At 54.0% G+C, this 25349-nt stretch overlaps 1 protein-coding gene and 1 long non-coding RNA gene across 2 annotated transcripts; one reads left to right on the top strand and one right to left on the bottom strand.

Annotated features, from left to right (window-relative positions):
• Positions 1 to 259: 259 nt before the first annotated feature.
• On the top strand, positions 260 to 5444 carry LOC113179120 (uncharacterized). The gene is made up of 3 exons (XM_026383536.2): positions 260 to 323; positions 4647 to 4761; positions 4916 to 5444. The coding sequence occupies exons 2-3, from the start codon at positions 4757 to 4759 to the stop codon at positions 5442 to 5444; spliced, it is 534 nt and encodes a 177-aa protein (XP_026239321.2). The 5' UTR covers positions 260 to 323; positions 4647 to 4756.
• Positions 5445 to 9696: 4252 nt separating this feature from the next.
• Positions 9697 to 22660, bottom strand: LOC113179025 (uncharacterized). Its single transcript, XR_003300315.2, has 3 exons — positions 22573 to 22660; positions 10113 to 10221; positions 9697 to 9980 (listed from the first exon to the last, which is right to left on the bottom strand). It is a non-coding gene; the product is annotated as an uncharacterized LOC113179025 (long non-coding RNA).
• Positions 22661 to 25349: the final 2689 nt, after the last annotated feature.

The following is a 25349-nucleotide window of genomic DNA, read 5'->3' as shown; positions in this document are numbered from 1 at the left end:
CGAGTCCTGGGTGGTGCCAAACTCCCGGTCTCAGGAGCCCCCCATTCCTTGTCTGCCAAATGAGCATTGGGGGCCGCGTGGTGCCAAGGCAGTGGGGTGACTTCAGATCTGCGCAAGCCAGCCTTGCGATGGGGCTCAGCACTTCACCTCTCTGTTCCTCAGTTTCTTAGTCTGTACAAAACTCTCGCCCTGCCTCCTTGTCTGGTTGCTGGACCAAAGAAAAGAAAAGAAAAGAAAAGTTACAGCTGCCAGTTGACAAACCCCAGTGAGCCTGGCACTGCCCCCAGTGCTGCTGCGCACCGGGCCTACCGGTGTCCTCCGAGGTTGGTAAACCTCCGCGGCTTCCCCAGCCTGGGAGGACGGGGCGGTTAGAGTGAGAGCTGGAAGGTGGAAGCCAGAATCCCAGGACAGAAAGGAACCCCGCACCACACGGCGGTGGTGCCCGCCCCCGGGCCCAGGGGTCAGTGAGGGGGCCACTGGAGGAGGGATGGCAGGGGGGAGCGGAAGTCCCTGCTAGGAGGCCCCACTTCCCCTCCCCCCGGCCGGCCCCGGGGCAGGTGAAGAGGGGACCGGGCTCCGCTCCAGGTGGTGGGGCAGCGACGGGGGTGGGGAAAGGCCCGGCAACAATGGCACTTTTCTTTGGGACTGTTTGGTTCGAGCGGGTGGGCGGAGGGGGAGGAGGCGGCGGGGCGCGGGGAGGGGGCTGGTCAGCGGCATCTGGCTGCACACCTGCTCCTGCTTAACCCTGTGCGTGCTGGGGCGGGGCGCGCGGCGGCCGCGACTCTCCAACTACCCAAGAGGAGTCCCGGGCCGCAGGACAGCCGGCCCCGGGGTCCCCTGGCCGGGCCTGGCGGCCTCGGGGTACCGAGGAGTGGGGATCCCTGGCGGGAGCGTGCTCCGGCACCCCTGGCTGTGCCTCTCACCCTGCCCTGGCCCCTTGGAGGTGGCGCGGGCTTTCCAATCCGCCTCCAGTACTTCAGCTCCCTCCAGGCAGAAGAGGGAAGCCAGGGGTGGCTCGGGGCCTCGGCGCGGACTCCCCGCCGCCCTCGGGCCGTTCCGGGAAGCCGGCCTTCCGGAGGCGGCGCGGCGGCCACGGCCATGCCAAGGGCGCGGGGCGCGGGCCAGGCCCAGCGGGCGGCCGCCAGGCGGGGGAGCTAGCGCCGGGCGCGCCTCTCGCGCTAAACGCTTCCAGGCGCCTCGCTGCAGGTGAGCCCCGCGAGCAGCGCACCCCGCCCCGGGCCGCGCCGACGCCCCCTGCCGGTGGGGCGCCCGGAAGGCTCAGCCCCGCGCTGCACCTGCGAGCTCTGGGACCCCCGCCCGCCGGCCGGCGCTATCCTCCACCCTCACCCAAGGGCAGGCGCGCTGGCCCGTCGCACAATCGCAGCTTGTTTGTGGGCGGAGGAGCCGCGCCGGGTGCGGCGGCCCTGCGCCAGCCCACTGATCCCATAAAATATTATTTGTGTTTAAAAATTCCAGTAATTGGCTATGCAGCCGCTTTTTCCGAGCCCCGTGCCAAACGCAGTAAAAATCGCAGTCCGGCTGGGGTTATTTTCATCATGCAAATTCCCTTTTCTGTAAACAGGGTTAAAACGCCTGGAAGGGGCCGGGCTGGGACTAGAGAAGAAAAGCAGAGGGATGTGTTCTCAGACTCTGAAGATGGTCAGACGGGTCTCTATTACTGTGATTTTTGCCTGGGTAATTGGGGAGAGTTATTCAGATAATTCCCCAGTCGCTTTCCCTTGAAGACCAGTGCCTGAATCCCATTTCCCTAACTTTCTCCTTCTCTTGCCCCATCTGAACAACTTATATCCTTAAATCATGGATTGCTAACTTTTATCTCCTCTTTTTGTTACGAAAGAAAACTGAAACCAGAGAAGGGAGACACTTGCCTAAGGTCACACAGCAAGTTGGTGTTAAAAGTCAGGGCAACACATAGACTGCCTGACTGCCCAGCTGACAGACCTCTGAAGGGCTTGGAAGAAGAGGAGGCTAGAGCAGGTGGCCAGCACAGGTAGTGGAGAAGCCAAGGCCTGACTCAGGTGCTGATTGTGGGCATAATAACTGGGGGAAGACTCCTCCCTCTCCAAACATCCCTCACTTCCTGTCCCTGGCTTGGAAAGGGGGAGGAGGGAGTCCCTCCCAGGCCCTTGGAAACCCTGAGTAATAGACAGGGGAGCCTCTGCCCTGCTCCACCCAGTGATGGCTGCTGTCTGCGGCAAGGAGCCTCTGAGAGGGGGAACCACACACGTGGGAGAGAGGGAGGGATTTTTTTTTTTTTAAAGCAGAGACAGAAGAGGAGCCCAGATTCTGAAACTGGAAGGAGAGCTGGGATTCAGAAAAGAGTAAATAATGCTAAATTATTGGTCATACTGTATGTTCCCTAATTTATTATGGCTACGTTGTTTTGAGTGCCTACTATGTGCCAGGCACTCCTGTTGCCATCTGTCTCATTTATCTCTTGAAGCCTAGGAGGTGGTACTGATGTTATGCCCACTTTCCAGATGGAGATGCTGAGGTTTCAGGAGATGAAGTCACTTGTTGATCAGAGCAGCCTGCCGCAGTCTGGCTGGGCTCTCAGCAGTAGCCAATAAGGAAAGCCCTTTCTCTGGGGATTTCTGTGAAGAGGACATCTGTTGACTCAACAACCCCAAGTGTCCTATCCACCAAGCATCCTCCTGCCTCACCCCACTTCTCCCTGTTAGTCATGGGGGCATGTTATTTTTTTTTCCCCCTGGATATTCCCCCACCCAGCTTCTTCAAACCCTAGAACCTTCCATTCCAGAGGCTGAGGGATTCCTGGATAGACCCTCAGTGATGCTGTGTTTAGACCACTCCTCAGGGTGGTAAAGAAAAGTGGGGTGTGGAGTTTAATGCAAAAAACCACTACCACCACAACAAACTCCTTTTCCAAAAGTATTTATATACTTTGTAGTGCCTCCTCCATGGGCATCCAAAACTATGCACACTCCCCAAAACAGGGGCGCAGGTTGTGGTTACATAAGAGAAAGGTACTTCTAGGAGTTCAGGGTTATTTTACAGCTGAGCTGCCCGTCACTAGCAGTATGTGGACACAGGCCGGAAGCTCCCTATCAAGTAGTGATGGCAAACGGGTTCCAACTCCCCCCTTGGCTTTCTGGCTCAGAAATCAGTTCTAACCCAGAACTCCAGCTCCATGGCTATACCAACAGAGGGCCTCACTGCAGTCCAGTGGGGTAGAAGTGTTTGTCCATCTCTGAATGGAAATGCTGTCCAGGTAGAGAACATCGGGGAAGGAAGAAGGACCCTCAACTGGGCCAGGTGGTGGGGGGAGCTTCTGGGATGGGGAGAAATATCCTTCAGGATGGAGTCCTTGTTGAGAAGGTGAAAAGAAAATAAAAAAGAGAGTCTAGAGAACTCTAACCTGGGGAAGTGTAAAAGCAAGCGGGTACCAGGAATCCCAAAGGCCTGGCCAGCATCCCGAGAGATCCCACCCCTGCTTAGGGCTCCTCTCAGCCCTCTCCCCCTGGATCTCCTATCTTCAGCCTTACTTGAGCTCCAGGGGAGTCTCCACCTCCCAGCACTGCATACAGAGTCACCTCCAGGGCCTGGACTTGAGTTTGGGGATCCTAACACCCTCCTGCCCAGAGCTGTCATGAGAATTAAGAAGTGGGGTGACAGCCTAACCCCTCAGAGAAGGAGAGGGTTCCCACCCACCCCCCGATGAGCTCAGGGTTCTGATGGTGAGAGGCTCCGTGTCACAGAGGAAACTTGGGTATGGGGTGAATTCCCCGAGAGTTCACCCAGGCCAGGTTATGTGACAACACAATGGCTCCTTGGTGTGTGTGACCTACGTGGATGATGTCACAATGGTTTTAAGGTGTGGCTGGCATCTTTCAGCTCAGTTATTTTTGGACCTTGAAGGACTAAGAGGCGAAACCTCTTTCCTCACCATCCCCTCCCCTTGTCCCACTCCACCCCAGAAAGGGTAGGATAGGATGGTGGGGGTGGGGGCCTGTGGCCTTTCTTCCACTCAGCAATGAATTTGGACCTCCTCTCAAGGAGGGACATGATCAGAGATGACCATAGTTCCAACCTGTAAGGAAACACCAGAGAGAAAGACGTACAGAAGCCAGGTGTGGGTGGCACACACCTCTAATCCTAGTGACTCAGGGGGCTGAGGCAGTAGGATCACAAGTTCAAGGCTAACCTGGGCAACTTAGTGAGACCCTGTCTCAAAAGATAAAAAGGGCTGGGGATGTAGCTCAGTGGTAGAGCACCCCTGGGTTCAGTCAAGTACCACCAATAAGAACAATGGTACAGTAAGCATGCCTTACATACCAGGTACAAACTATGTGGTCGCCGCCATCAGAGAGGAGCAAGGGGCTAAGGGGACCTAAGCAAAGAATTTTTCAAGGTGAAGAATGGTCCAGGCTTTGAGTGGGCTTTGAATAACTGGTAGGATTTTTATCAGGCAGAGAGGGGAGTGGCAGAGAGGGGGTGGTGGGAACAGCATTGAAGCAGGCTGGAATAGAAAGATCTACAGCAGGAGTCTGGGATGAGGTGGGTAGCTGGGAGATGGGGGCCCTGACTTGTCCCCAAAAATCTCAGGATCTCTTCTCAATCGCTGTCCTGGTCTGAGGTCCCCCTCTTATCTCACCTTTTTTAAGAGAAAAGAAGTGTGTACTCCAACTTCAAATCTGTGTCCAAGATCTCACCAGAGGAGGACATTTGGCACAACGAAGAGGAGGAGGAGGAGGAGGAAGAGGAAGAGGAAGAAATGGGGTATGTGGGCCTCTGCCTTGTCTACTGTCTCTATCACTGGCTCCTGCCCGGTGCCCAGCTCTCCTCTCTGTCCACTTCATGCCCATCTCTATCTCGACGGCTCCTCCATCTCCTTCTGCTCCCTGACCCCGAGCTTCCTTCCCCTTTTGCTCAGGATCAAGACACTCCTCTCAGTGCCCAGGCAGGAGTCGGTGTGGGGGCTGGTGGCCTGGCCCAGGGCCTCTCTGGAGCAGAATCCTTGGTGGGAAGACCTGAATTTCTCCCTGCCCCCGCTCCCTGGGCCCTGTGAGTGCAACCTGGGGGCAAAGGTGACCCTCGTCCCCCAGCCCTCCCAGGCCTCCAGCTCCACCCTTCAAACCTTGCCCTACTTGTCATCCAAGTTGGAACCCACTTCTCTGGGGGACCAGCCTCAGAAAGAGCCTTCTCCGTCAGCTTCCCACAAGAAGACCCCCAAGATCAGGAGGAGGCATCAGCGCAAGGCCAGGCGCCAGGCCTCCCCTAAGAAATCCACTGCCTCCCAGGCCCTGCGACAGCTAGCTCCAATGTCAGTGTGGCCTCCGATTATTATCAAAGCCCCCGCCAAGAGTTCAGCTCTCCAAAGTGGCCATGAGCCCTTTGCCAAAGAGGACTCCCACTCCTCAGGTACTGGTGACCACCCCTTGCCCCAGCTTTCTCCCAAATAAATATTTTTGTTAGATCAGCAATGGTCTATGACTTCTTTCTGTCCCCAGATAGAGGAAAGACAATTCCTGGCGCTTTCACATGCATTCTTATTTCATTTCATCTTCACGATAATCAAAAAAAAAAAAAAAAAAAGAAAGATTGAAAACACGTTTGATTTTGTAGATGAGGAAACTGAAATTCAGAGGAGTAGAGTTACTTTCCAAGGTGGCACAGGAAAGATCTGACCTCGCATCTGAGTCTGAAGCCTGTGTCCCTTCCTCCGAGCTCCAAGATATCATTCTGGAGGCAGGCCCATGATAATCCACTGGACCGGGCCAAGGAACTTGCAAGATCTTGCAGTTCCATCAATTGAACCCACCTTAGCAGGTCAGCTTTCCTTTGAAGACTTGGGGCCAACTCTCCCCCTGTCCCCACACTGAAACTTCATCCCCTCTCCATAGCATGATCCTCCCCCAAAAGTTCCTGCCCAAGACCTGTACCAGGCATGAATTCCATCCTCTCCTTCAAAATTCAGTACATATGTGTGCTTTGTGACAAACTGGAAATCTAAACATTCACTCGATATTAAAGACTATTTTAGCAGGGTGTGGTGGTGCACACCTGGAATCCCAGCAGCTCAGGAGGCTGAGACAGGAGGAGCGTGAGTTCAAAGCCAGCCTCAGCAATTTAGAGAGGCCCAGAGCAACTCAGTGAGACCCTGTCTCTAAACAAAATATAAAAAAGAGCTGGGGATGTGGCTCCGTGGTTAAGCACCCCTGGCTTCAATCCCTGGTACCAAAATAAATAAAGACAATTACAAAATAATAGACCTTTCTTTAGGATGTTTTAGGTTTACATAAAATTTGAGAGAATAGCACAGAGAGTTCCCATGTACCCCCTGTACCCAGTCTTCCCCATTATTGGTGTCTTTCATTATTAGTATGGCAGCCTTGTTACAACAGAGGAACTAATATGGACACATTATTATTATTAACTAAAGCCCCTGGGTAACTCAGCTTACCTTAGTTTATACCTAATGCCCTTTTGCTGTGTCTGGATTCCATCTAGGAGACCACATTGCTTTTAGTTTCGCATCTCCTTAAGCTCCTGTTGGTTGTGACCGTTTCTTAAGACATGCCTTGTTTTTTTATGACCTTGGCAATTTCGAGGCATGCTGGTCAGGTATTTCCTAAAGTGTGTCCCTCTATTGGGATTTGGCATTTTTCTAATGATTAGACTAGGGTGGTGGGTTGGAGGAAGGAGGATCACAGAGGCCAAGTGTCATTTAATAGGGTGGATGCTATCCACGTGACTTATGACAGTTGATATTGACCTTGATCACCTGGCTGAGGTAGAGTTTGTCAGTTCCTCCACTGGAAAGACAAGGTCCCCTCATCCCTGCCGCATTCTTTGGGGGGGGTGTCACCATGCACAGTCCACATATGCACAGTGGGGTGCTGTCCCCACCTCCTGTGGCAGAAGAGTCTACGTAAATCATTTGGATTTCTTCTTCTCAGAGAGTTCTCCTTTCTCCCCATTTATTGATTTATTCAATTATTTATATCAGTATGGATTCAGGGATATTTATCTTCTTCTTTGGGTCATAATTTAATATTTATTTTGTTGCTCAAATTGTTCTAGCTTTGGCCATTGGGAGTTATTTTATTTGGCTCCTGTGTCCCTTGACATGTCCCCAGTGATTTGAGTTACTTGATTTTTGCTTTTATTTTATATTTTATATTTATTTTACAATTTGGAGATTGAGGAGGCTGGGGATATGGCTCATGTGGTAGAGTGCTTGCCTCATATGCAAAAGGCTCTGGGTTCAATCCTCAGCACTACTGGGGAAAAAAAAAAATGGAGGATTGAACCCAGGCTACACTTCAGCCCTTTTTATTTTTTATTTTAAGACAGAGTTTCACTAAGTTGCTGAGGCTGGCCTCAAATTTGTGGTCCCCCTGCTTCAGCCTCCCTAGTTGCTGGGATTACAGGCATGAGCCATTGTGTCCTGCTGCCATTATTTTGGTGGGTGGGGTACTAGGGATTGAACTCAGGGGCACTCAACCACTGAGCCCCATCCCTAGCCCTATTTTGCATTTTATCTAGAGACAGGGTCTCTCTGAGTTGCTTAGCGCCTCAATTTTGCTGAAGCTAGTTTTTAACTCACATTCCTCCTGCCTCAGCCTCCTGAGTGCTGGGATTACAAGCATGCACCACCGAAACTGGCTATTATTTAAAAGAGTCTATCTCTGCTCACTGCCAGCTGGAGGACAGGGCATCTCCTCATAGCCAGGAACCTCACAGAACTTCCTATCTGGAGGTGCTGGACATGGGAAAGGGAGAAACAGCTCCACCCAAGGGCTCAAGGGCCAGATCCTATGCCGGGCATTTCCACAGATGCAGATTCAAGCTGCTTCTCCTCATGAGGGTCTTAGGAAATAGGCACGGGCTCTCACCTGAGTTGACAGATGAGGAAACTGAGCTAAGAGAGGCAGAAAACACCCACTCACCCTGCGGCTCCCATCAGGCCGATGGGAGCCCCTCTGAGCTCATCCTGGGGAGGCTGCCAGGGCCACCACTCTGCAGCCCACCCCCTTACCGCCTCTCCTGCGGCCTCACTCCATCCTGCGAGCTGTTGGATTCAGCCGGTGGAGGAAAGGGCGAGGATGGCTGGGAGAGAGAAGTGGTGTGTTCGCTCCCCAGGGGCCTCCCAAAAGAAGCCGTGCAGGTTTAGCAGCTGCTGAGCTCCCCCCATGGAACAAAGGTGGCGGTCCCCTGGGCCACCCTCTCCCCTGACCCTGGGACCAGCCAGGTGCTACAGCTGTACCTGCATCCCCGCAGCACATGCTCCTCAGGACCCCCCGTGGTACCCTTCTCAACCAGGGCTGTGCTCTGCTGCAATTTCCAGCTTCTGCCTGCTGGAGCAGTGGTCTCACCTCTTGCAGTTTCTGCGGCTCAACACCAATCCTTTCCTATGCCTCCTTCTGGCTTCCCTGACTCCAACATTCTCACATCCTCATCTGTCTGTGTGTCCATCCCTCCAAGTCCACACGGCACCTCTGTGTGTGGCCGGGGGCGGGGCGAGGGAGGTACTCTACCACTGAGCGAGGGTCTGGCTAAGTTGCTGAAGCTGGTCTGGAATTTGCGATCCTCCTGCCTCAGCCTCCCCAGTCACCGGGTTTCCAGCCTGGCTCGTCTCTCCCTCCCGGTCTGTCTCTGGTCTGCTCTGTCCTCGTGGACACTATCTTTGCCTTTTTCTTCTCCTTGGTGGGTTCTTCCTTCCAGTCCCCGTTTGATGCTGACTGTGAGAGTCCCTCTGGTCTCTCTCTTGATCCTGGGGATTGCCTCGGCCCATGGCTTTCTCATGACTCAGCAGAAGGCACTGTGACATCTGGGGGCTGTGGCACCTGCCTGTCATCCCAGCAACTCAGGCGGCTGAGGCAGGAGGATCCCAAGTTCAAGACCAGCCTTAGCAACTTAGTGACCCTGTCTCAAAAAATAAAAAGGGTTGGGGGTATAGCTCAGTGATAAAGCTCCCCTGGGTCCCCATTCCAAAAAAAAAAAAGGTTCCCAGCCAGAAACCTAATTCAGTTCACCCCCAGTTGGCACAAATGAAGAGACTTAAAGAAAGGCTTGTTTCTGGAGTTGGGGAGGAACTGGAGATGGCCAGGCCCTGGACGTTAACCCCCTGGAGGCCACCCCACCCAGACAGGGCCAGGGAAGCACGGGAGCTTTGGCGGTCAGGGAAGGCTGAGCCCTGCAGCCACCCCTGGGGCTCAGTCCTCTGCCCTCCAGCCCCCAGGCTCACGCCATTGGCCACATCCACAGGAAGCAGAGTGGTGGCCTCCCTGGGCACAGAGCAGCAGAGAAGGGTGAGGAACAGGCCCAACGGGTAAGGGATACACAAGGTAACCAGCCCTGAGCCGGGGACCTCCAGGGCAGGCCCCACGCCTGTCCTGAACCCTGCAGAGCACCTGTCTCTGAGCAGCTGAGAAGCCTCAGCCCTCTCCTTCCTGTCAGGGCACACATTTCCCAGAACTCAGTGAGAAGATGCTACCACCCCTGGTCCTTCTGCTCCCAGGCAATCCCTGCTTTGCCGCTATTTTAGTTAGGATTAGGTGTTCACAAGTGTCAGAAAAACCAATGTAGCAGTTATTTATAAATATAAAAGTTTATTTCTCTCACATTCAGAAACCCCATCTAATAAGCCAGACAAAGGGGCACACACCTGTGATCCCAGCAGCTTAGGAGATGGAGGGAGGAGGATCTCAAGTTCCAGGCCAGCCTTGGTAGCTTAGGCAGATAAAAAGACTGGGGGGTGTATTTCAGAGGTAGAGAACCCCTGGATTCAACCCCCCAGTGCCAAAAAGGAAAGAAAGAAAGAGAGGGAGGGAAGAAGGGAGGGAGAGAAGATCCCATATGTAGGAAGCTCCAAGTTGGGTAGGTAGATTCCAAGTTTTCAGAATTCCAGGCTCCTCCTTTTCTTCAGTACATGGTTTCCTGTACCTCATGATGCAATAGCACTGCTCCAGTTCCAGCCCTCACACCTACATTACCTAGTCAACAGCGAAAAGAAACCTTAGTGGGGCTAGGAAGCAGGAAGGAATTTTGGATTGTGCAGAGGGGAGTAACGGGAGGGGAGGGGTGTGGGGATGGGAAGGACAGTGGAATCAGACAGACATGATTACCCTATATACAGGTATGATTACACTGCTGGTGTGACTCTGCACCTTGTTCAGCAAGGGGAAGCAGTTGTGCTCCGTTTGTGTACAATGTGTCAAAATGCATTCTTCTGTCCTGTGTAATTAATTAGAACCAATTAAAACACTTTAAAAAAAGAAAGAAACCTTAAAAGATTCTCTTTGCATTCAGTGTTATCTAGAAGCTCCACACTCCCACTGACAGGTGATCTCGGGTCAGAACCCTGTCTCATGACCAGGCAGCACTGCAGAGGACTCAGGGAGACCTAGTTTTATTCCAAGGGGGAACCTGCGCAGTGACAGACTGCATGGTTCCATGACTAAGAGGATGACAGTGGATGGGGGATGGACAACTGCCGCTGTAGGATCCGAGGTATTGAAGAGGGTCCTGGCAACCAAGTGTTTAAAAAGAAGAGACCCAGTTTGACCTCTGACCCTCCCCTTCCCGGGGAGCCTCCCCAGGAGGTCTGCCCAGCAGCTTCAGTTAGGCGGAGCTTCCTTCCTGCTGCTGCAACCGCGGGGGACACACACTTCAGAAACCACCCCGAGGTGGCCAAGACCTCCAGCTCTTTTTCTGTGCTTCCTCTCTCCTCTCCTCAGCAGCGTTGGACACCATGTAGCCTTCTTCCCTCCAAAAGCTGCCCGACCTTCTCCTGGCCTCTCCCCGCACCCCACTTGCCCCTTCCCCCAGTCGCGATTGCTGGCTCCAGCTCAGTCGCTCTCCTCTCCCTTCTTCATGCGCCCCTTTCTCAGGTGGTCTCATCCCCAGGACCATGGATTTAAAGACCCTCTACTGCTTAAGACCTTAAAAATTTACCTCCCACGCGCTGCTCTTCGTTTCTCCAGCTGTTCACCACCTGTCCCCACAGACATCTCAAAGGTGAGAGGACCCGGCAGAGTTCCGCCTTCCTCCCCCAGCTCCTCCCCCAGGTCTTCCCCCTCAGGAAGTGGCACCCACATCTGCCTCAACTCCCCAGCCCCAAGCCTAGGTGCCCCTTTGATTCCTCCCTTCACATCACGCTCATCTCCAACCCATCAATCAGCCAGCCCTGCTGGATCAAGTCCATCTTTTTTTTTTTTTTTTTTGGTACCTGGGATTGAACCCAGGAACGTCTAATCACTGAGCCACATCCCCAGCCCTTTTTTATATTTTATTTAGAGACAGGGTCTCCCTAGGTTGCTTAGTTCCCACTAAGTTGCTGGGGCTGGCTTTGAACCTGCAATCTTCCTGCCTCAGCCTCCCCAGCCACTGGGATTACAGGCGTGCACCACCATGCTCGGCACAATAAGTGCTCATTATTCAAATGTGTTTTCTATATCTTTCAAAATGATCATGTGGTCTTTCTTTTTAATAAAGCTATTTTCATTTCAGCTTCACCTCTTACCACTCCCTGCTCATCCCCTATGCTCTCACCTCTTTGGGTTTTTTGTTGGTTGGTTGGTTGATTGTTGGTAGGTACAGGGTGCTTACTCACTAACCTACACCCCCTATCCTTTTATTATTATTATTATTATTATTATTATTATTATTATTATTGGAGGCAGGGTCTTGCTGAGTTGCTCAGGGCCTCACTAAATTGCTGAAGTTGGCTTTTGAATTTATGATCCTCCTGCCTCAGCCTCCCGAACTGTGGGAATTGCAGTGTGTGCCACCATGCATGGCTCCGCAGGTTCATTTCTTTTGTTGGTTGTTTTTTCTTTTCTCAGTCCTACAAACAAGCTAAGATCTTTCTCACCTGGTCATCTCTGCACCTTATGTCCCTTCTGACTATAACTCTTTCCCCTAGCTCCTTCTCATCCTCTAGGTTTAATCCACATGTCACCCTCTCGGGTGGCCACCCAGCTAAACCCTTTGTAAATTGTCTTCATTTTCCTTAGATTCACTTGCAATTATCTTGCAATGATTTTATGTGTCCAATGACTTTCTTTGGGTCTGTGTCCCTCTGCTAGCACGTGAGCCCCAATAGGGCAGGAAATGTGGCCTTAGCACAATTGGCCAGCATAGGTTGCCATAGAAAGTATTCAAAACTGTACTGGGAGCCCATCACAGTGGCTCCCAGAGGCTCAGGAGGCTGAGGCAGCAAGATCAGGAGTTCAAAGCCAGCCTCAACAACTTAGTGAGGCCCTAAGCAACTCAATGAGGCCCTATCTCTAAATAAAAAAAGGGCTGGAGGTGTGGCTCAGTGGTTAAGCACCCCTGGGTTCAATCCCCAGTACCAAAAACAAACAATAAAAAAAAAAAAATTGAGCTGGGGCTATAGCTCAGTGGTAGAGTGCTTGCCTTGCACGTGTGAGGTACTGGGTTCAATCCTCAGCACCATTTAAATATAAATAAAGATACTGTGTTCATTTACAACTAAAAAAAATTTTAAAAATTTGTACTGATTAATCAATGAATCTTGGGCTGGGGATATAGCTCAGCTGGTAGAGTGCTTGCCTTGCATGTACAAGGCCTTGGGTTCAATCCCCAGCACCCCCCAAAAAAGAAAAATAAATAATAAATGAATCTTCTATCTCCATCACACCTAACCCAGTGCCAAGAAAGCCACTGGAACATTTAGTTGCCACCTCCACCCATGCCCAGCCCCAGGGGTTCCTTTGGACTTGCCCTAGGTGCCCCCCCCCAGGCACACCCACAGCCTGCACACAGAGGAGCCCACCCACCAGGAAGCATTCTTGCTGGAGGGCCTACTATGTGCTGGGCATGGAGTCCTTACAACCACACCAGAAGACAGAGTAGCAAGATTATTCCCAAGGTCACACCTTTGAGAAGCAAAGCTGGGATTCCAATCCAGGGCAGTCTGGACTTCCAGCTCTCTAGGTGGGGGCAAGAGAAGGGTTTTAAGCCTTCCCTCCTGAGCATGCTCACCCCACCCTTGGTACCCCATCTTGCCTTTCAGCCCTGGGGTTCTGCCAAGAACGGGTGGTAAGAAAACCTGAAAGGTGTTAGGGAAGAATCCTGAAAGGCAGACAATCTGGGAGGGAAAGAGTAAGATGTTGTGCGTGGAACGGTGGAGGGTTGGCTGTAGCAGAGCTCTGGCTTTAGGGTGGTGTGAAGGAGAAAATGGGCAGAGGGGCTGCTGGGAGATGAAACTATCCCAAATGCTGAGCTGCGCTCAAGAGGCATTTTCCCCTTTGGCAGGGGAGGGAGGTGGCCGGTCCCCTTTCCTGACCTGCCTACCACATTCCTCACTGCCCACCTGATAGGACTCACTAGTGGGAAAGAGGGGAGGGGAGGGGGGCTCGTTGGTGCCCCCCGCAGGGACAAAGGGAGGCCTGCCTAGAGATATGCTTCTATAAATCTCTGGGAGAAAAGAGAGGCGAGGGAGGGCCCCAAGGGAGAGGGAAGCAGAGAGGCACAGTGAGGGTCAGGGGCAAGAGGACCTGGCCCTGGTCTCACAGATGCAGGGGACAGCAGGACGGGACCTGAGTGGGGGCTCTCAAGCGCCTCGGCCCCTCCCTCCCTCCTGCTTCACCAGTCTGGGCCCTTCCCCCACTCCTACCCCCAGCCCTGCCCAGTTGGGAAGAGGAGCGGGAAGAGGCCCTGTCACCGTGAGACTTCTTCCTACTGCTGGCTTTTTGCAGCCACTTTCTAATCCACAGCCTCCCGCCCCCAACTTGATAGGGATTCTCCCCTCTCCTCAGGCCTCAGGCCTGCAGAGCAGGGGCAGTAGGAGAAAAGGAGGTGGGGGAGTTGGGTGCCCTCCTACTGGGGACCACGCTGACGTCAGCTGGGGCTGGCGGCAGACCCTGGCCCCAGCGTAGCCTGGAGAGAGAAGCAGTGAAAACCAAGCACACAAGGTCAAAGGGCAAGGTCAGGCTGGTGCAGAGCACTCCCCACCCCCTCTGCTAGACCCCTCCCCTTCCCACGTGTGGCTTTGCTCCCATCTCTCCTTGCACTGACCCGCACAGGGCTCAGAAAACCTCGGCTCACATCCCGATCTTGATCTTGCCTCTCCGTCAGTAGCTGTGTGGCCAGCTGCTTAGCTGCTCAAAGCCTGTTTCTGTTTCTCCAAAAAATCACAGCCATGGGGCCTGGCTGACCTCGGGATGTATTAGCGAAGACCCTGTGACAGATGTCTGAGCGTCTCCAGACATTCTCCCCAGGTCTGGAAATCCGGGCGAGCTCCCTGGAGGAGGCGGCGGGGCTCACGGAGGGCCGGCAGGGGTCGCCGCGAGCGCGCGGCCCATCAGGAGCCCGCGGCGCTGGGGAGGGGACCGCCGTCCTGCGGAGGACAATGCACCGTCTGTGCGCGGATACCACCCTCTCCTAACGCGCTTCCCCCCCAGCCCTTGCTCCTCCCAGGCCCGAGGCAAGGGCCGCGCGACGTGGGGCCGCGTCTCCGCACCCGCGAGGCCCCTGCGGGCGCACCCAGGGCGGGCTAGGCTCCCCCTGGGGGGCCGGGGCCACGAATGGGCGCGTCAACTGGGGCAAATTAACACGTAGCAAAACACCCCAGCACCTGGAGAAACAGGAGCCGGGCTGGGGGAGGGCGGCCGGGCCTTGGAAGTCCGAGCCCGAAAGGAGCGATAATTCACCCGAGCGCCCCGCGGCCTCCCGCCGCCCCCGCCCCCGCGCCCGGCCTCTGGTTTCAAAGGCGGACAAACAGCACACTGTGCGGCTCCGCGGCTCCCGCGCTAAATCTTCCTGTCTTCAAGTTCTTGTAACTTGAGCCGCCGGAGCTGACCCTCCCCGGAGGCCTGGAGGGCGCAGGGAGACCGGGGAGGGGAGGAGGGAGGAGAGGAGGGGCGGCCAGGGGTGGTCACCGGTGCCTCGGCCTCGCCCCCAGCCATCCTGCGGGCCTGGGCGGTCCCACCTCGGCGGGGGCCCGCTTTAGAGGGGTTTCCCTCGTGGGGGCGGATGTTGCTTTAAAGGAAGCCTTTGCTTTCTCTTCACCACTGCTTTGGAATGAGCTTGTGATGCTAGGTGCTTCTGAGTTAGAGCAGGGTGTGGGGATGTGTGCCAGGAGAGACGGGGAAGGCTCGGCACGTGGGAAAGTCATTTTCGTGCTTGTGTTGGGAGCAGGCGCTGCAGGCCTCCTGGTCCCCCAACGCCACCCGGGAAAGTGAAGCCACCAGGGAGGAGCCTCCCATCCCAGGCCAGATTGAGCCGCTGCCAGGAAGCCTTGCCCACACTTCTCACTGCTGCGGATACCACCAAAGCCATTGGAAGGAAGGCACCGAGCTTAGGGCATGAGCCCCAACCCCTCCAAGGCCGCCTCACCTTGGGATCTGGCACAGTCCCCTTGGGGATTTGCAGGGGGGACCTCTCCTGTCCTGGCCTGCTTCAAGGCCCAGGGTGAAGTGGAATCTCAAAGCCCTTAGGAACTCAGGCCTCCAGGGAGGGCCGAGGACATTTAATTCAGGAGCCCAGTGAATGGGGAAAGGAGTCAGTCTCTACTGGTGGAGACCAATAAGGTGAAGGTCAAGGATAAGGCTTGAATCCGGATGAGTCAGAGTGAGACTGAGGGTAAAGACAGGGTTATAGCCATGGTCATAGAAGTGGCAGGCTTGTGAGGGGTGCACATGGAGATGGAACTGGGACTCAAAGTCTGGAAATGGGTGGGACCAGGCATGGCAAGAGTGAACCAAGTTCATTCATCCTGTGAGTACACAATAGATAGTAACTGAAGACTTCCCATGCACCAGGCTTTGTTCTGGAAATAAAATGGAGCCATGCAGAAAACACAAAAATGTATCCCTCAGGGGACACAGTCCAGTGGTGGGAACAGATATTAAAATAAATAGGTGAGCCAGGTACACCTGTAATCCCAGCTACTTGGAGGTTGAGGCAGGAGGATTCCAAGTTCAAGTCCAGCCTGAGCAACTTCTCAAGACCCTGTCTCAGAATAAAAAAATAAAATAAAAAGAGCTGGGGATGCAGCTCGGGCGTAGAGCATCCCTGGGGATCAACCCCTAGACCTCAAAATTAACTAATTAATTAATAGATACGTCACATGTGAGATGGTGATCAATGCCATCTGGACAAAGCTGGGCTGGGAAGTGATTACAATTTTAGATGGCCTCACAGAGATGGTGACAGTAGATATCTTGGTGAAGAGCCTTCTCCGAAGAGGGAACAAACAGTAAGTGCCTTGTGAGTCCACCAGCCCTGCATGTTGTGTTTCAGAGAGGAGGCCCCTGTGGTGATGGGGTAGTGGGCTGAGAGCTGGGGTGAGGGTTGGAGCAGTGGGGGGTGGGGGACCCCTACCAGCTCTTGCCTTCTCTCTAAGTAAAGGGAAAACCAAATGCCTGTTGGAAGAGGAGCACTTGGAGGAAAGGGATAGGGGTGGGCCACCAGGGGGTGGCAAAGCAGATCCACCTGGAGCACCGCTGGCCAGGAGGTGCCCATGGACCTCTCCCTGTCTCACCCGGCGCCCCCTCCAAAGTAAGAGACACCATTTCACTGAGGGAGTCCTTGAGAACTTTGTCAACCACCCACCCACCCCCACTTGTTTGCTAATAAAAAGATTGGGGGGGCCTGTCTGCTTCCCCCCTGCCTTCCCCAGCGTCCTTCCCTCCCTCTCCCCTGCCGGCTCTCTCTCCCTTTCTCTCCCCAGAGCTGATGCAGTTAATTGGAGCGTCTTGAAAGTGCACATTAACACGCGCAGAGCCAAGGAGACGTCTTGGCAGCGAAATATCATTATCACTTCTTGAGCTCCAGCCAAAATCCCCTCGCGGTCAAAACACAATTCTTTAAACTAAACAATTAAAGATTTGTGCGAGTGTGGCTGCCATGAGGGATCAGGCTGGGAGCGCGGCCCCTGCCAGTGTCAGCAGAAGTTAGCAACCTGCTCCCCGCTCCCCGCCAGGTGACGGGCCTGGAAGGAGGCAGCACAGCAGAGGCTGACTGCCAGGAACAGTCTGCCCTGTCCCCAATCAGGACAGCCATGGGTTTGAGTCCCCAGAGGACACACAGAAGGCCCTCCCACCCGCATCAGGAGATGCAGTTCAACATCTACCTCCAAGTCGCTCTGGATTTGGACAGCATGGGGCCCAGGGCCTCCCAGAAGCCGGAGAATTCCAACCTGCAAGTCCCTTTTAATCCCTTGTTCCTACCAGCCTGTTCCCTGGAATAAGAATCACTGGGTACCAAGCACCCGGCACAGCTGAGTTGTCTGCATTCCACTCTGGAATTCCTGGGGGAGGATTGGGATCTCAAAGTCACAGGATAAGGTCCCCTGACACCTGGTTCACAGTGCTGTCCACTCCTGAAGAGCCCTGTCCCCTCTTCCTAGAGCTGGAGCTCAGGGCCCCACCTCCAGCCCCTGCTGGGCTGCAAGCTGCGCACAATCTGGGTCTGGAGCAGAGATGGGCCCCTTCCATCCGGGCCCCTCACATGGAGTTTCCACCCTCCTCAGACCTCAGGAAGGGCCCTACCTAGGGTCATGGGGCAAATTTGGGCTACAAGTCCACCAGTGTGCTCCAGAGTTAATGTGAGGATCCCAAGCAAGTCCCTGCCTCGCTCTGGGCCTCAGAGCTCATATCTATGCGTATGTTTTAGGGTTGATATTGAAGATTCTTTTCACTTCAAAAGCACTATAGGTCTGCAGCTGTATTGCAAGGGCTGTTTGTGTTTGGGCAAACCTTCTCCTTCCAACCCTTGAAAAGCTGCTTTTGGGTCTGGTGCGATGGCATATGCCTATAACCCCAGTGGCTTGGGAGGCTGAGGCAGGAGGATCGCAAGTTCAAAGCCAGCTTCAGCAATTTAACAAGGCCCTAAGCAACTCGGCAAGACTCTGTCTCTAAATAAAATACAAAAAAGGGCTAGGGATGTAGTTAAGCACCCCTGGTTCCAAACAAACCAATGTGCACTGAGACATTTGTCATGTCCTGGACAAGGGACATTGAGGAGACTGGAGAAGTGTCCCCCTCTACCACTGACCTACACCCCTGAACCTTTTTAAAATTTTGAGACAGTGTCTTCCCTAAATTGCCCAGGCCAGCCTCGAACTTGCGATCCTTCTGCCTCAACCTCTTGAGTAGCTGGGATTACAGGTGGGCACCAATGTGCCCAACTAGAGTATCTCTCTTTTTCTCTTTCTTTTTTCTTTCTTTCTTTCTTTCTTTCTTTCTTTCTTTCTTTCTTTCTTTCTTTCTTTCTTTCTTTTCTTCTTTTTTTTTGTTGTTGTTTCTTTTTTGATGCTGGGGCATGAACCCAGGGACATCTTGCCACTTAGCTACATCCCATCCCCCATCCTTTTTATTTTTAGACAGGGTCTCACTAAGTTGCTGAGGCTGAACTTTAACTTTTGATTCCCTTCCTCAGTCTCCAGAGCTGCTGGGATCAAAGGCCTGTGCCACCATGTCTGACTACGGTGGTATCTTTCTTGAGCCATGAAGGAAGCAGGAGCAAAACCAAACAGTCCAGGTTTAGCCCCAGCTCCTAGGCAGCAGGTCTCCGCAATTCCATGCTCCTGGGTAGAACTGACCTGCCTTAAATCTGGGGTGACCCAGGGCAATGTGGCAAAAGTGACACTGTGTGACTTCCTAGGCTCGGCTAGAAAATAATTTGCAATTTCTGCATGGGTCTCTTGACATGTTCACTGTCAGGCACCATGTAAGTCACCCGCTACCCTCAGCCTACCACGTGGTAAGGCAGCCCAAGCTAGCCACATAATGGGACCAAAAGGAAACAGAAAAAGAGACACTTAGCCAAGAGCCCAGCTGTTGCCTCCATCCCAATGAGCTGCTAGATACAGGAGGGAAGCAGACAGTGGGTACATCACACCCTCTCTTACCTTCTGGTGATTCCAGGCCCAGTGGCCATGTGGGCCACATGAGAGACCCTGAGTAAGAACCACACAGCTGAGCCCAGTCAACCCACAGAACTGGGAGAGATTCTAAATCTGTTTTAAACCACAAAGTTTTGGTGTGGTTTGTTCCACAACAGAGGACCTTAGAGTCAGGGAGAGTCAGAAGAAACTTTGATGATCCTAATTTGAATCTAATCCAATGAGATCATGGCCTTACACGCTCTGTGCCCTGCTCTCTCTTGACCTCATCTTCTACCACTGTTCTCCTCCCTTCCTCTGCTCTGAGCTCTCCGGCCTCCTCATTATTCCTCCAATACGTCAACTAGGCTTCTGCCTCAGGGCCTTTGCACTTGCTATTTCCTCTGCCAGGAGAGTTTCCCTCTTTATTTTCTCACAAATCATCCCTTTATTTTATCCAGTCCTTACTCAAATGCACCCCTTTGGAGGGCCTTTCCTGAAACCAACACTCCCCAGTTGCTCCAATACCCCTGGACCTCCCCTGTCCCACTCTGTGTCCTCAGGTTGCTCATTGCTACCTGACATCTTACACATATTTATCTGTGCATTTGTTGGTTGCCTTTCTTCTTCTCCCTGGAACATAAGCTCCATGAAGGCAGAACTTCTGTCTTCGTGGTCGACCACTGAATTCCAAGGCCTAGAACAGTGCTGTCCACATAGTAGGTCTCAATCAATATTTGTAGAATAAATGAGCCCCTCTCCTCTCCAGAGAAGGGAACTGAGGCCTAGGTATGGGAGAGGGCTTGCCAGGGTGGCAGGTCTGCGGAGCCCCACCCAACCCAGAGCTCTCCCGCCCAGTTGCCACCTGGACCCCTCTCTTGACTCATATGGCACAGCCGTGGCCGCCTCCCTCTGTCACTCAGGCAAGCCAATAGCCCTCAGCTCTTCCAGTCAAACGGTATTTACAATAAACTTTGTTTGAACTTTTGTCTAAGTGATAATAATAATAACACGATAATTATACGGAATATAACGTACAGCCAGCTGTATTTAATTAAAGCTGTAATTTCACTAAGGGTTTCTGGATACAGAGTAAACCGCAAGAGCTGTACCACCCGTCCCCTCCATGGGGATCACATCTGCACAGGAGTTGGTGGCTGCAGCAGAGGCCCCAGAAGCCAGAGGCCGCCCTCAGGGCCCAGCTGCTGAGTGGGGCACTTCCATCTTGGGTCCATGGGGAGGGTGGGGCTGAGGTGGCCTCGGGCCAAAGACCAAGTCTGGAAACTCTCAGAACATGTGCGTGAATTTCTCCTGCACTTTGCTGGCTCATGGGAAAGTGGCCGCTTTCAAGACTCTGAAATACAGGGCTGAGGGGCCGAGAGGACGCCAAACAGGAGCAAGAAAGGGCCTGCTGCCCTGCAGACCAGCGGCCTGGAGAGTGAGAAGGGACGGGATTAGTGCCAACCGAGGGGAGGCCAGGCCAGGCCAGGCCAGGCACAGGCTCAGTGTGTATCACATCCTGGGCACTATTCCAGGCCCCAGGGTTAAGGAGACATGGACTTTGCCTGGCCGGGTTTGGTTGAAGGAGGAGATGGCTTTATATATTAAGCACGCAGGGCTTCAGGGTGGGATGCCCAGTGGCTGAGAGTCCCTCAGGGAACGGGGTATTCAGGTTTGAATCTTGGCTGTAGCCTCTCAGAAGGGCAAGACGTAGGACCTCTCTGCACCTCACTTTTCTCATCTGTCAAATGGGTACAACGGTAGCATCCTCAGAGAGTTAGTATGAGTGGGAAGAGGGTGCTGAGTTCGTGGAGAAAGCCAACGACTATTTCTGAGAGCACAGGAAGCAAGGGGATTGTTTTGACCTGGAAATGGGGTGACTGACCATCCCGGCTAGGATGTGGGACTGCTCTTGTTAACATCAAGATAGTCACAGGACATCTGGGACAGTGGGTTGGTGACCTTACCTGGAAAGTCAGAGCCAGGTCTCAGACAGAAGGGCATCCTGGCAGGGACCTTCTAAGGATGAGAGGGACTTAGCTGCAAAGGAGGGAGACCTCACACATGGAAAGTTTGGAACCCGAATTCAGGTGCAGATTAGAGTGACCCTGGGCTAGTCACACCCCCTCTCTGTAGCCTAAGAGGGGTGGACTGCTTGCTCTCTAAGGCTGCTTGCAGGTTGGCCATCAGAGCAGACCTGTTGCAGGAAGGTCCTGGTGGGGGACTTCACAGACGGCCTCACCTGTCCCCAGCATGCACACCTGCACACACAAGCACAAACACAGGCACACACCTGTGCAGAGGAGCACACATAAAACAGCAAGGCAAGGAGGAGGAGTTCAGCCCTTCAGGAGTGAAACTTGCCACATACAAAATGCCCTCCTGCCAGGCTCGGGGGCGCAGGCCTGTCATCCCAGCAGCCACGGAGGCTGAGGCAGGAGGATCACAAGTTCAGAGCCAGTCTCAGCCACTTACCAAGACTCTATCTCAAAATAAAACATAAAAAGGGCTGAGGGTGTGGCTCACTGGTTAAAAACACTCTTGGATTCAATCCCTGGCTCCCCAAATAAATAAAATGAAATAGAATGCCCTCCAGGAGGCTCGCTCAGGGCTGGAGCAGCAGGGTTGAACAGAGAGGTGGTTTTCCTTGTCTGAAGAGATCGGCTGCTAGTGGTGGGACCACGTGAGAAGGTGTCTAAAGAGATGCAGAAATATTCCTGGGTAATAAAACACCCCCTTTTCAGTGTCAAAGTTAATGTTCCAGGCCTCAGGTAAAAGTCGATTCTTATCAGCCAGCGCTCTCCCCAGAGAGGGTGGGCGGCAGGCAGAAGGAGGAGACCAGCTTGGGATCCCCCACCCTCACAGCAGGGGTGCCCGGTGGGGAAGACCAAGCTCCTGGAGAGGCTGAGCTCCCCTGGACACCCTGCCCACCGTCTGTGGACAGGGGTACAACCACCCAACCACCTGCACCTCATGGTGCTGTCCACCTCCCTCTGTCGAAGTTTCCAGATACCATTTACTCTGCCCTCACCTGGCTCCTTTCCCTTCCTCTGCTCCCCCAGAGTGCCCTTGCCACCCCTCTGGCCCCATCCCTTCTGTGGCTGTGTGTCTGTCTATCTGTCCTGCTGGGGTTCTGCCCCAGAGACTGGGATAGGAAGCAGGAGGCCTCACCTGCCATCACTCCCTCACACCCCATGCAACTCTGCACCGAGAGGTGTGGGCAGGCAGGGGCCTTGGCCCAGGCCTGGACAGCCTGCTCCTGCCCAGAGATGCCACCAGCAGCTCCGCAGCATGCCAGGGCCCCAACCCAGGCATGTGCCGCCGGCACAGCTCAGTGCCTCTGACAGGCCTCCAGTTTAAATATAGAGCTGCGCACGCAAGATGGGGCTAATTTTAGCAGGAATGTGCTGGAAACTTTGAGGGCTCTGTTCTCTAGCTGTCTCCCCTGTGCTCATCGCACGGGGCCGGAAGTAAACCTGCCAGTCCCCCCTTCCTCACCTTCCCTCTTCCCCCTCCCAGCCACCCTCTCCACTGATGCTGGCCCTGTGCCTCAGCTCTGCAGAGATCTGGCTCAGGGGCGAGAGCCCACCCAGCTGCCAGAGTCTCCGAATCCCTCAGGCCCCATCCCCGGCCTCTCTGCAGCAAGGCTGATGCCTGCCGGCCTTGGGGAATTGATGAGCCAGCCTTCAGGCCACTCTGCCCTATGGCGGGTCTTGCTGGGGGAATATGCCTACCTGCTGCACAGGGTGACCAGCCTGCCACATGCCGAGAAGTCACTGCCAGCTAGGTGCAGTGGGAGGTGACACTCACCCACAGCCCGAGATAGGCAGGAGTCTCATCCCCACAGTACAGACCAGGGCACTGAAGCCCAGGAAAGTTCAAGGACTTGGCCAAGGTCATTCACCACCACACTGTTAGTCACCACGGACTTTGTCTTTCACAGGGGTGCCTTTGCCTTTTACATGAGCACCGAGGGGGGAAGGAGGACATGCTTAGCCCAAGGACTGAGTCTGTGACAGCGGATTTCAAGGACAATGCCTCTGGAGGAGCCTAGGTGTTTGGGGTAGGAACCGGGAAGCCCTTTAACCTCATTTCATGTTCCTGCCTCCTGTTACCCCACCCTCCTGTATTGACTTTTGTTCCTATCCTCTGCTGTCAAGTGACATTTATGGAGCACCTACTGTGTGCCCAGCACTCCTGCAGGTGGCTGGCTGAAAAGATGGAGGAGGCACAGGGCCACAGGGCGGGGCAGGGCTCTGAGGTCCTGGGGGATGCGTTGGTGACAGGCATGAACTCGAGTAGACAATTATCCTCCTTGGAAGGGCTGATAACAGGACAGAGGAGGACAGAGAGGAAAGAAAAAGTTGACACCCCCAAGCCGCCCGCCCGCCCCCCCAGCTCCGGAAGGCGTCAACTCTTCCCGGGCTGCTCTGACTGCTCTCCCAGCAGCTCCCCACACCCGGCCTGTCTCCCCACGGGGCTGCACAACAGCCAGGCTGTGTGGTCGTCGTGTTGAGTGTGAGGACGTTTCCGTAATGAGGATTAGAATAGTAACGAGGGGGGTGACATGCTGCAGCGAGAGCAGCCCGTCCCGGGGGGAGGGACGCCCACTGCGGGGACCCTGACAGAGCCATCCAGGAGCTGCCGTCCCTCTGGGGGGCGCAGCTGGACCTGCCTGCAGGCCAGCCTGGCAGGAGACGGGTTGAGCCCTGCTGCCCCCCTTCACCAGCTCCGCGGCGCTAAATTCCTTCTGCTGTACGATGTAATTCGCTTTTCCATTTTTCTTGCTGTCTCTTGGGCGAAATGTCATCTCCATGTTTGTCCCCTGGGGTTTCTCCAGGAACTAGAGCAATGCCTGATGCACAGTAGGTGTTCAAGAAAGATCTGCCCGTGAACCAATAATTTTGGACTTTTACGAGCTTCGTGGACTCTTTGCGCCCACGGATCATATATGGGTTTCCACGTGGCTTAAGCCTGGGTCTGTGCCTGCCTGTGCGAGGATGTTTCTGAGGGGGGTGTGTGTGTGTCTGTAGGTGACGTGTGTGCTTTCAGCCTGGTCACTGGGTCCTGTCGCACACCAGCCATCTCCTCGTGGGAGCATGTGGATGAGCTGTGGGGCAGGGTGGGTGGCATCTATCTGCTCAGGCAGGGTGCCCCGTGTCCAGCTTGAAGATTCCCCACTCGTGCCTCATCCCCATCAGGCTTCTGGGACAAAGTCTGCCAAGGCTGTACCCATGTCAAATGGTGCCCCCCCTGGTGTCTGATCACTGCTTCTGTTTCTGGAACAAAGGCTGCCACCTGCAGGAGTGGGCACCATGCTGGAGTGGCCTTCCCCAGCAGGTTGGCACACAACAAGGCTCATGGGAAGTGACAAGAATGGCCCATGTGCAGCTGGGGTTGTAGTTCGGTGGTAGAGCACTTGCCTAGCAGGTATGAGGCACTGGGTTCAAGCCTTAGCACCCGATAAAAATCAATTAATCAATTAATTAAATTAACTTATTGTGTCCATCTACAACTAAGAAAAGAAAAGAAAAGAAGAAAAAAAAAGATTGGTCCGTGCTTTGGAGACCGCCTACTACTCAGCAGGCACCATTCGAAGTGAGTCACCATTCTCAGTAGTCCTCCTGGAGATGTGAATTGGTACAAATGAGGAAATCGAGGCACTGGGGGATGTAAATAACTGGTCCAAGGTCACACAGGTAGTAAGTCATGGACATCCCACAGTCACCCTAGCACCCCCTCCTCAGGCCCAAGTCCTCCTCTTCCTGTGGCTGGAGGACTTCACCCAGCTGAGACAGGGAGGTGGATTCCCTCCTTCACCCTGTACCCACCACTTCCCCTTCGCGGAAGAAGGAAGAGGGATTACAAGAAAGAGCTGTCTACTGTCATCCTTGACTTTATCACGACCCTCTCTGCACAGGGTACAATGGCATCCCCCCCAAATACCTTCAAGTTCTAACCTCCAGTCCCTGTGCATGTGACCTTATTTGGAAATAGGGTCTTGGCAGATGGAATCAAGTTAGGATGAGGTCATACTGGATTAGGGCTGGTGCCCTCATGACAAGAGGGAAATTTAGCCATGGCCCCGGAAACACCCATTAAAAGGACCCATCTGCAAACCAGGGAATACCACAGTCCCCAGGAGCTGGGAATCACGGTGGTCTCAGGCTTCTGAGCTCAGAACCGGGGGAGGATACACACCCAGGTGTGTGTGTATACGTGTGCCCCTCTGTTGTTTTGAGAGATCACATCTGTTGTGTCCCCCACGGTGGCCTTAGGAAACTCACACCCCCTCCCTCCCCAGTGCAGAGGGCAGGTGTGTGCCCGTACACACACACACACACACACACACACACACACACACACACTCTAACTTGAAGACACAATCCCTTGGACTCACACTCTGCTGGGGGGAACCTCTCCACTCCTCCTCCACACGTGGCCTGCTCAGGGGCACCCAAACCAGCAGGGCCCTACTTCCATGCACATCAACAGATGGCCTTTTCCTGAT

The sequence above is a fragment of the Urocitellus parryii genome, chromosome 8 (genome assembly GCF_045843805.1).
Source record: "Urocitellus parryii isolate mUroPar1 chromosome 8, mUroPar1.hap1, whole genome shotgun sequence".
Classification (NCBI taxonomy): Eukaryota; Metazoa; Chordata; class Mammalia; order Rodentia; family Sciuridae; genus Urocitellus; species Urocitellus parryii.
This window is presented reverse-complemented; position numbering and strand designations above follow the sequence as displayed.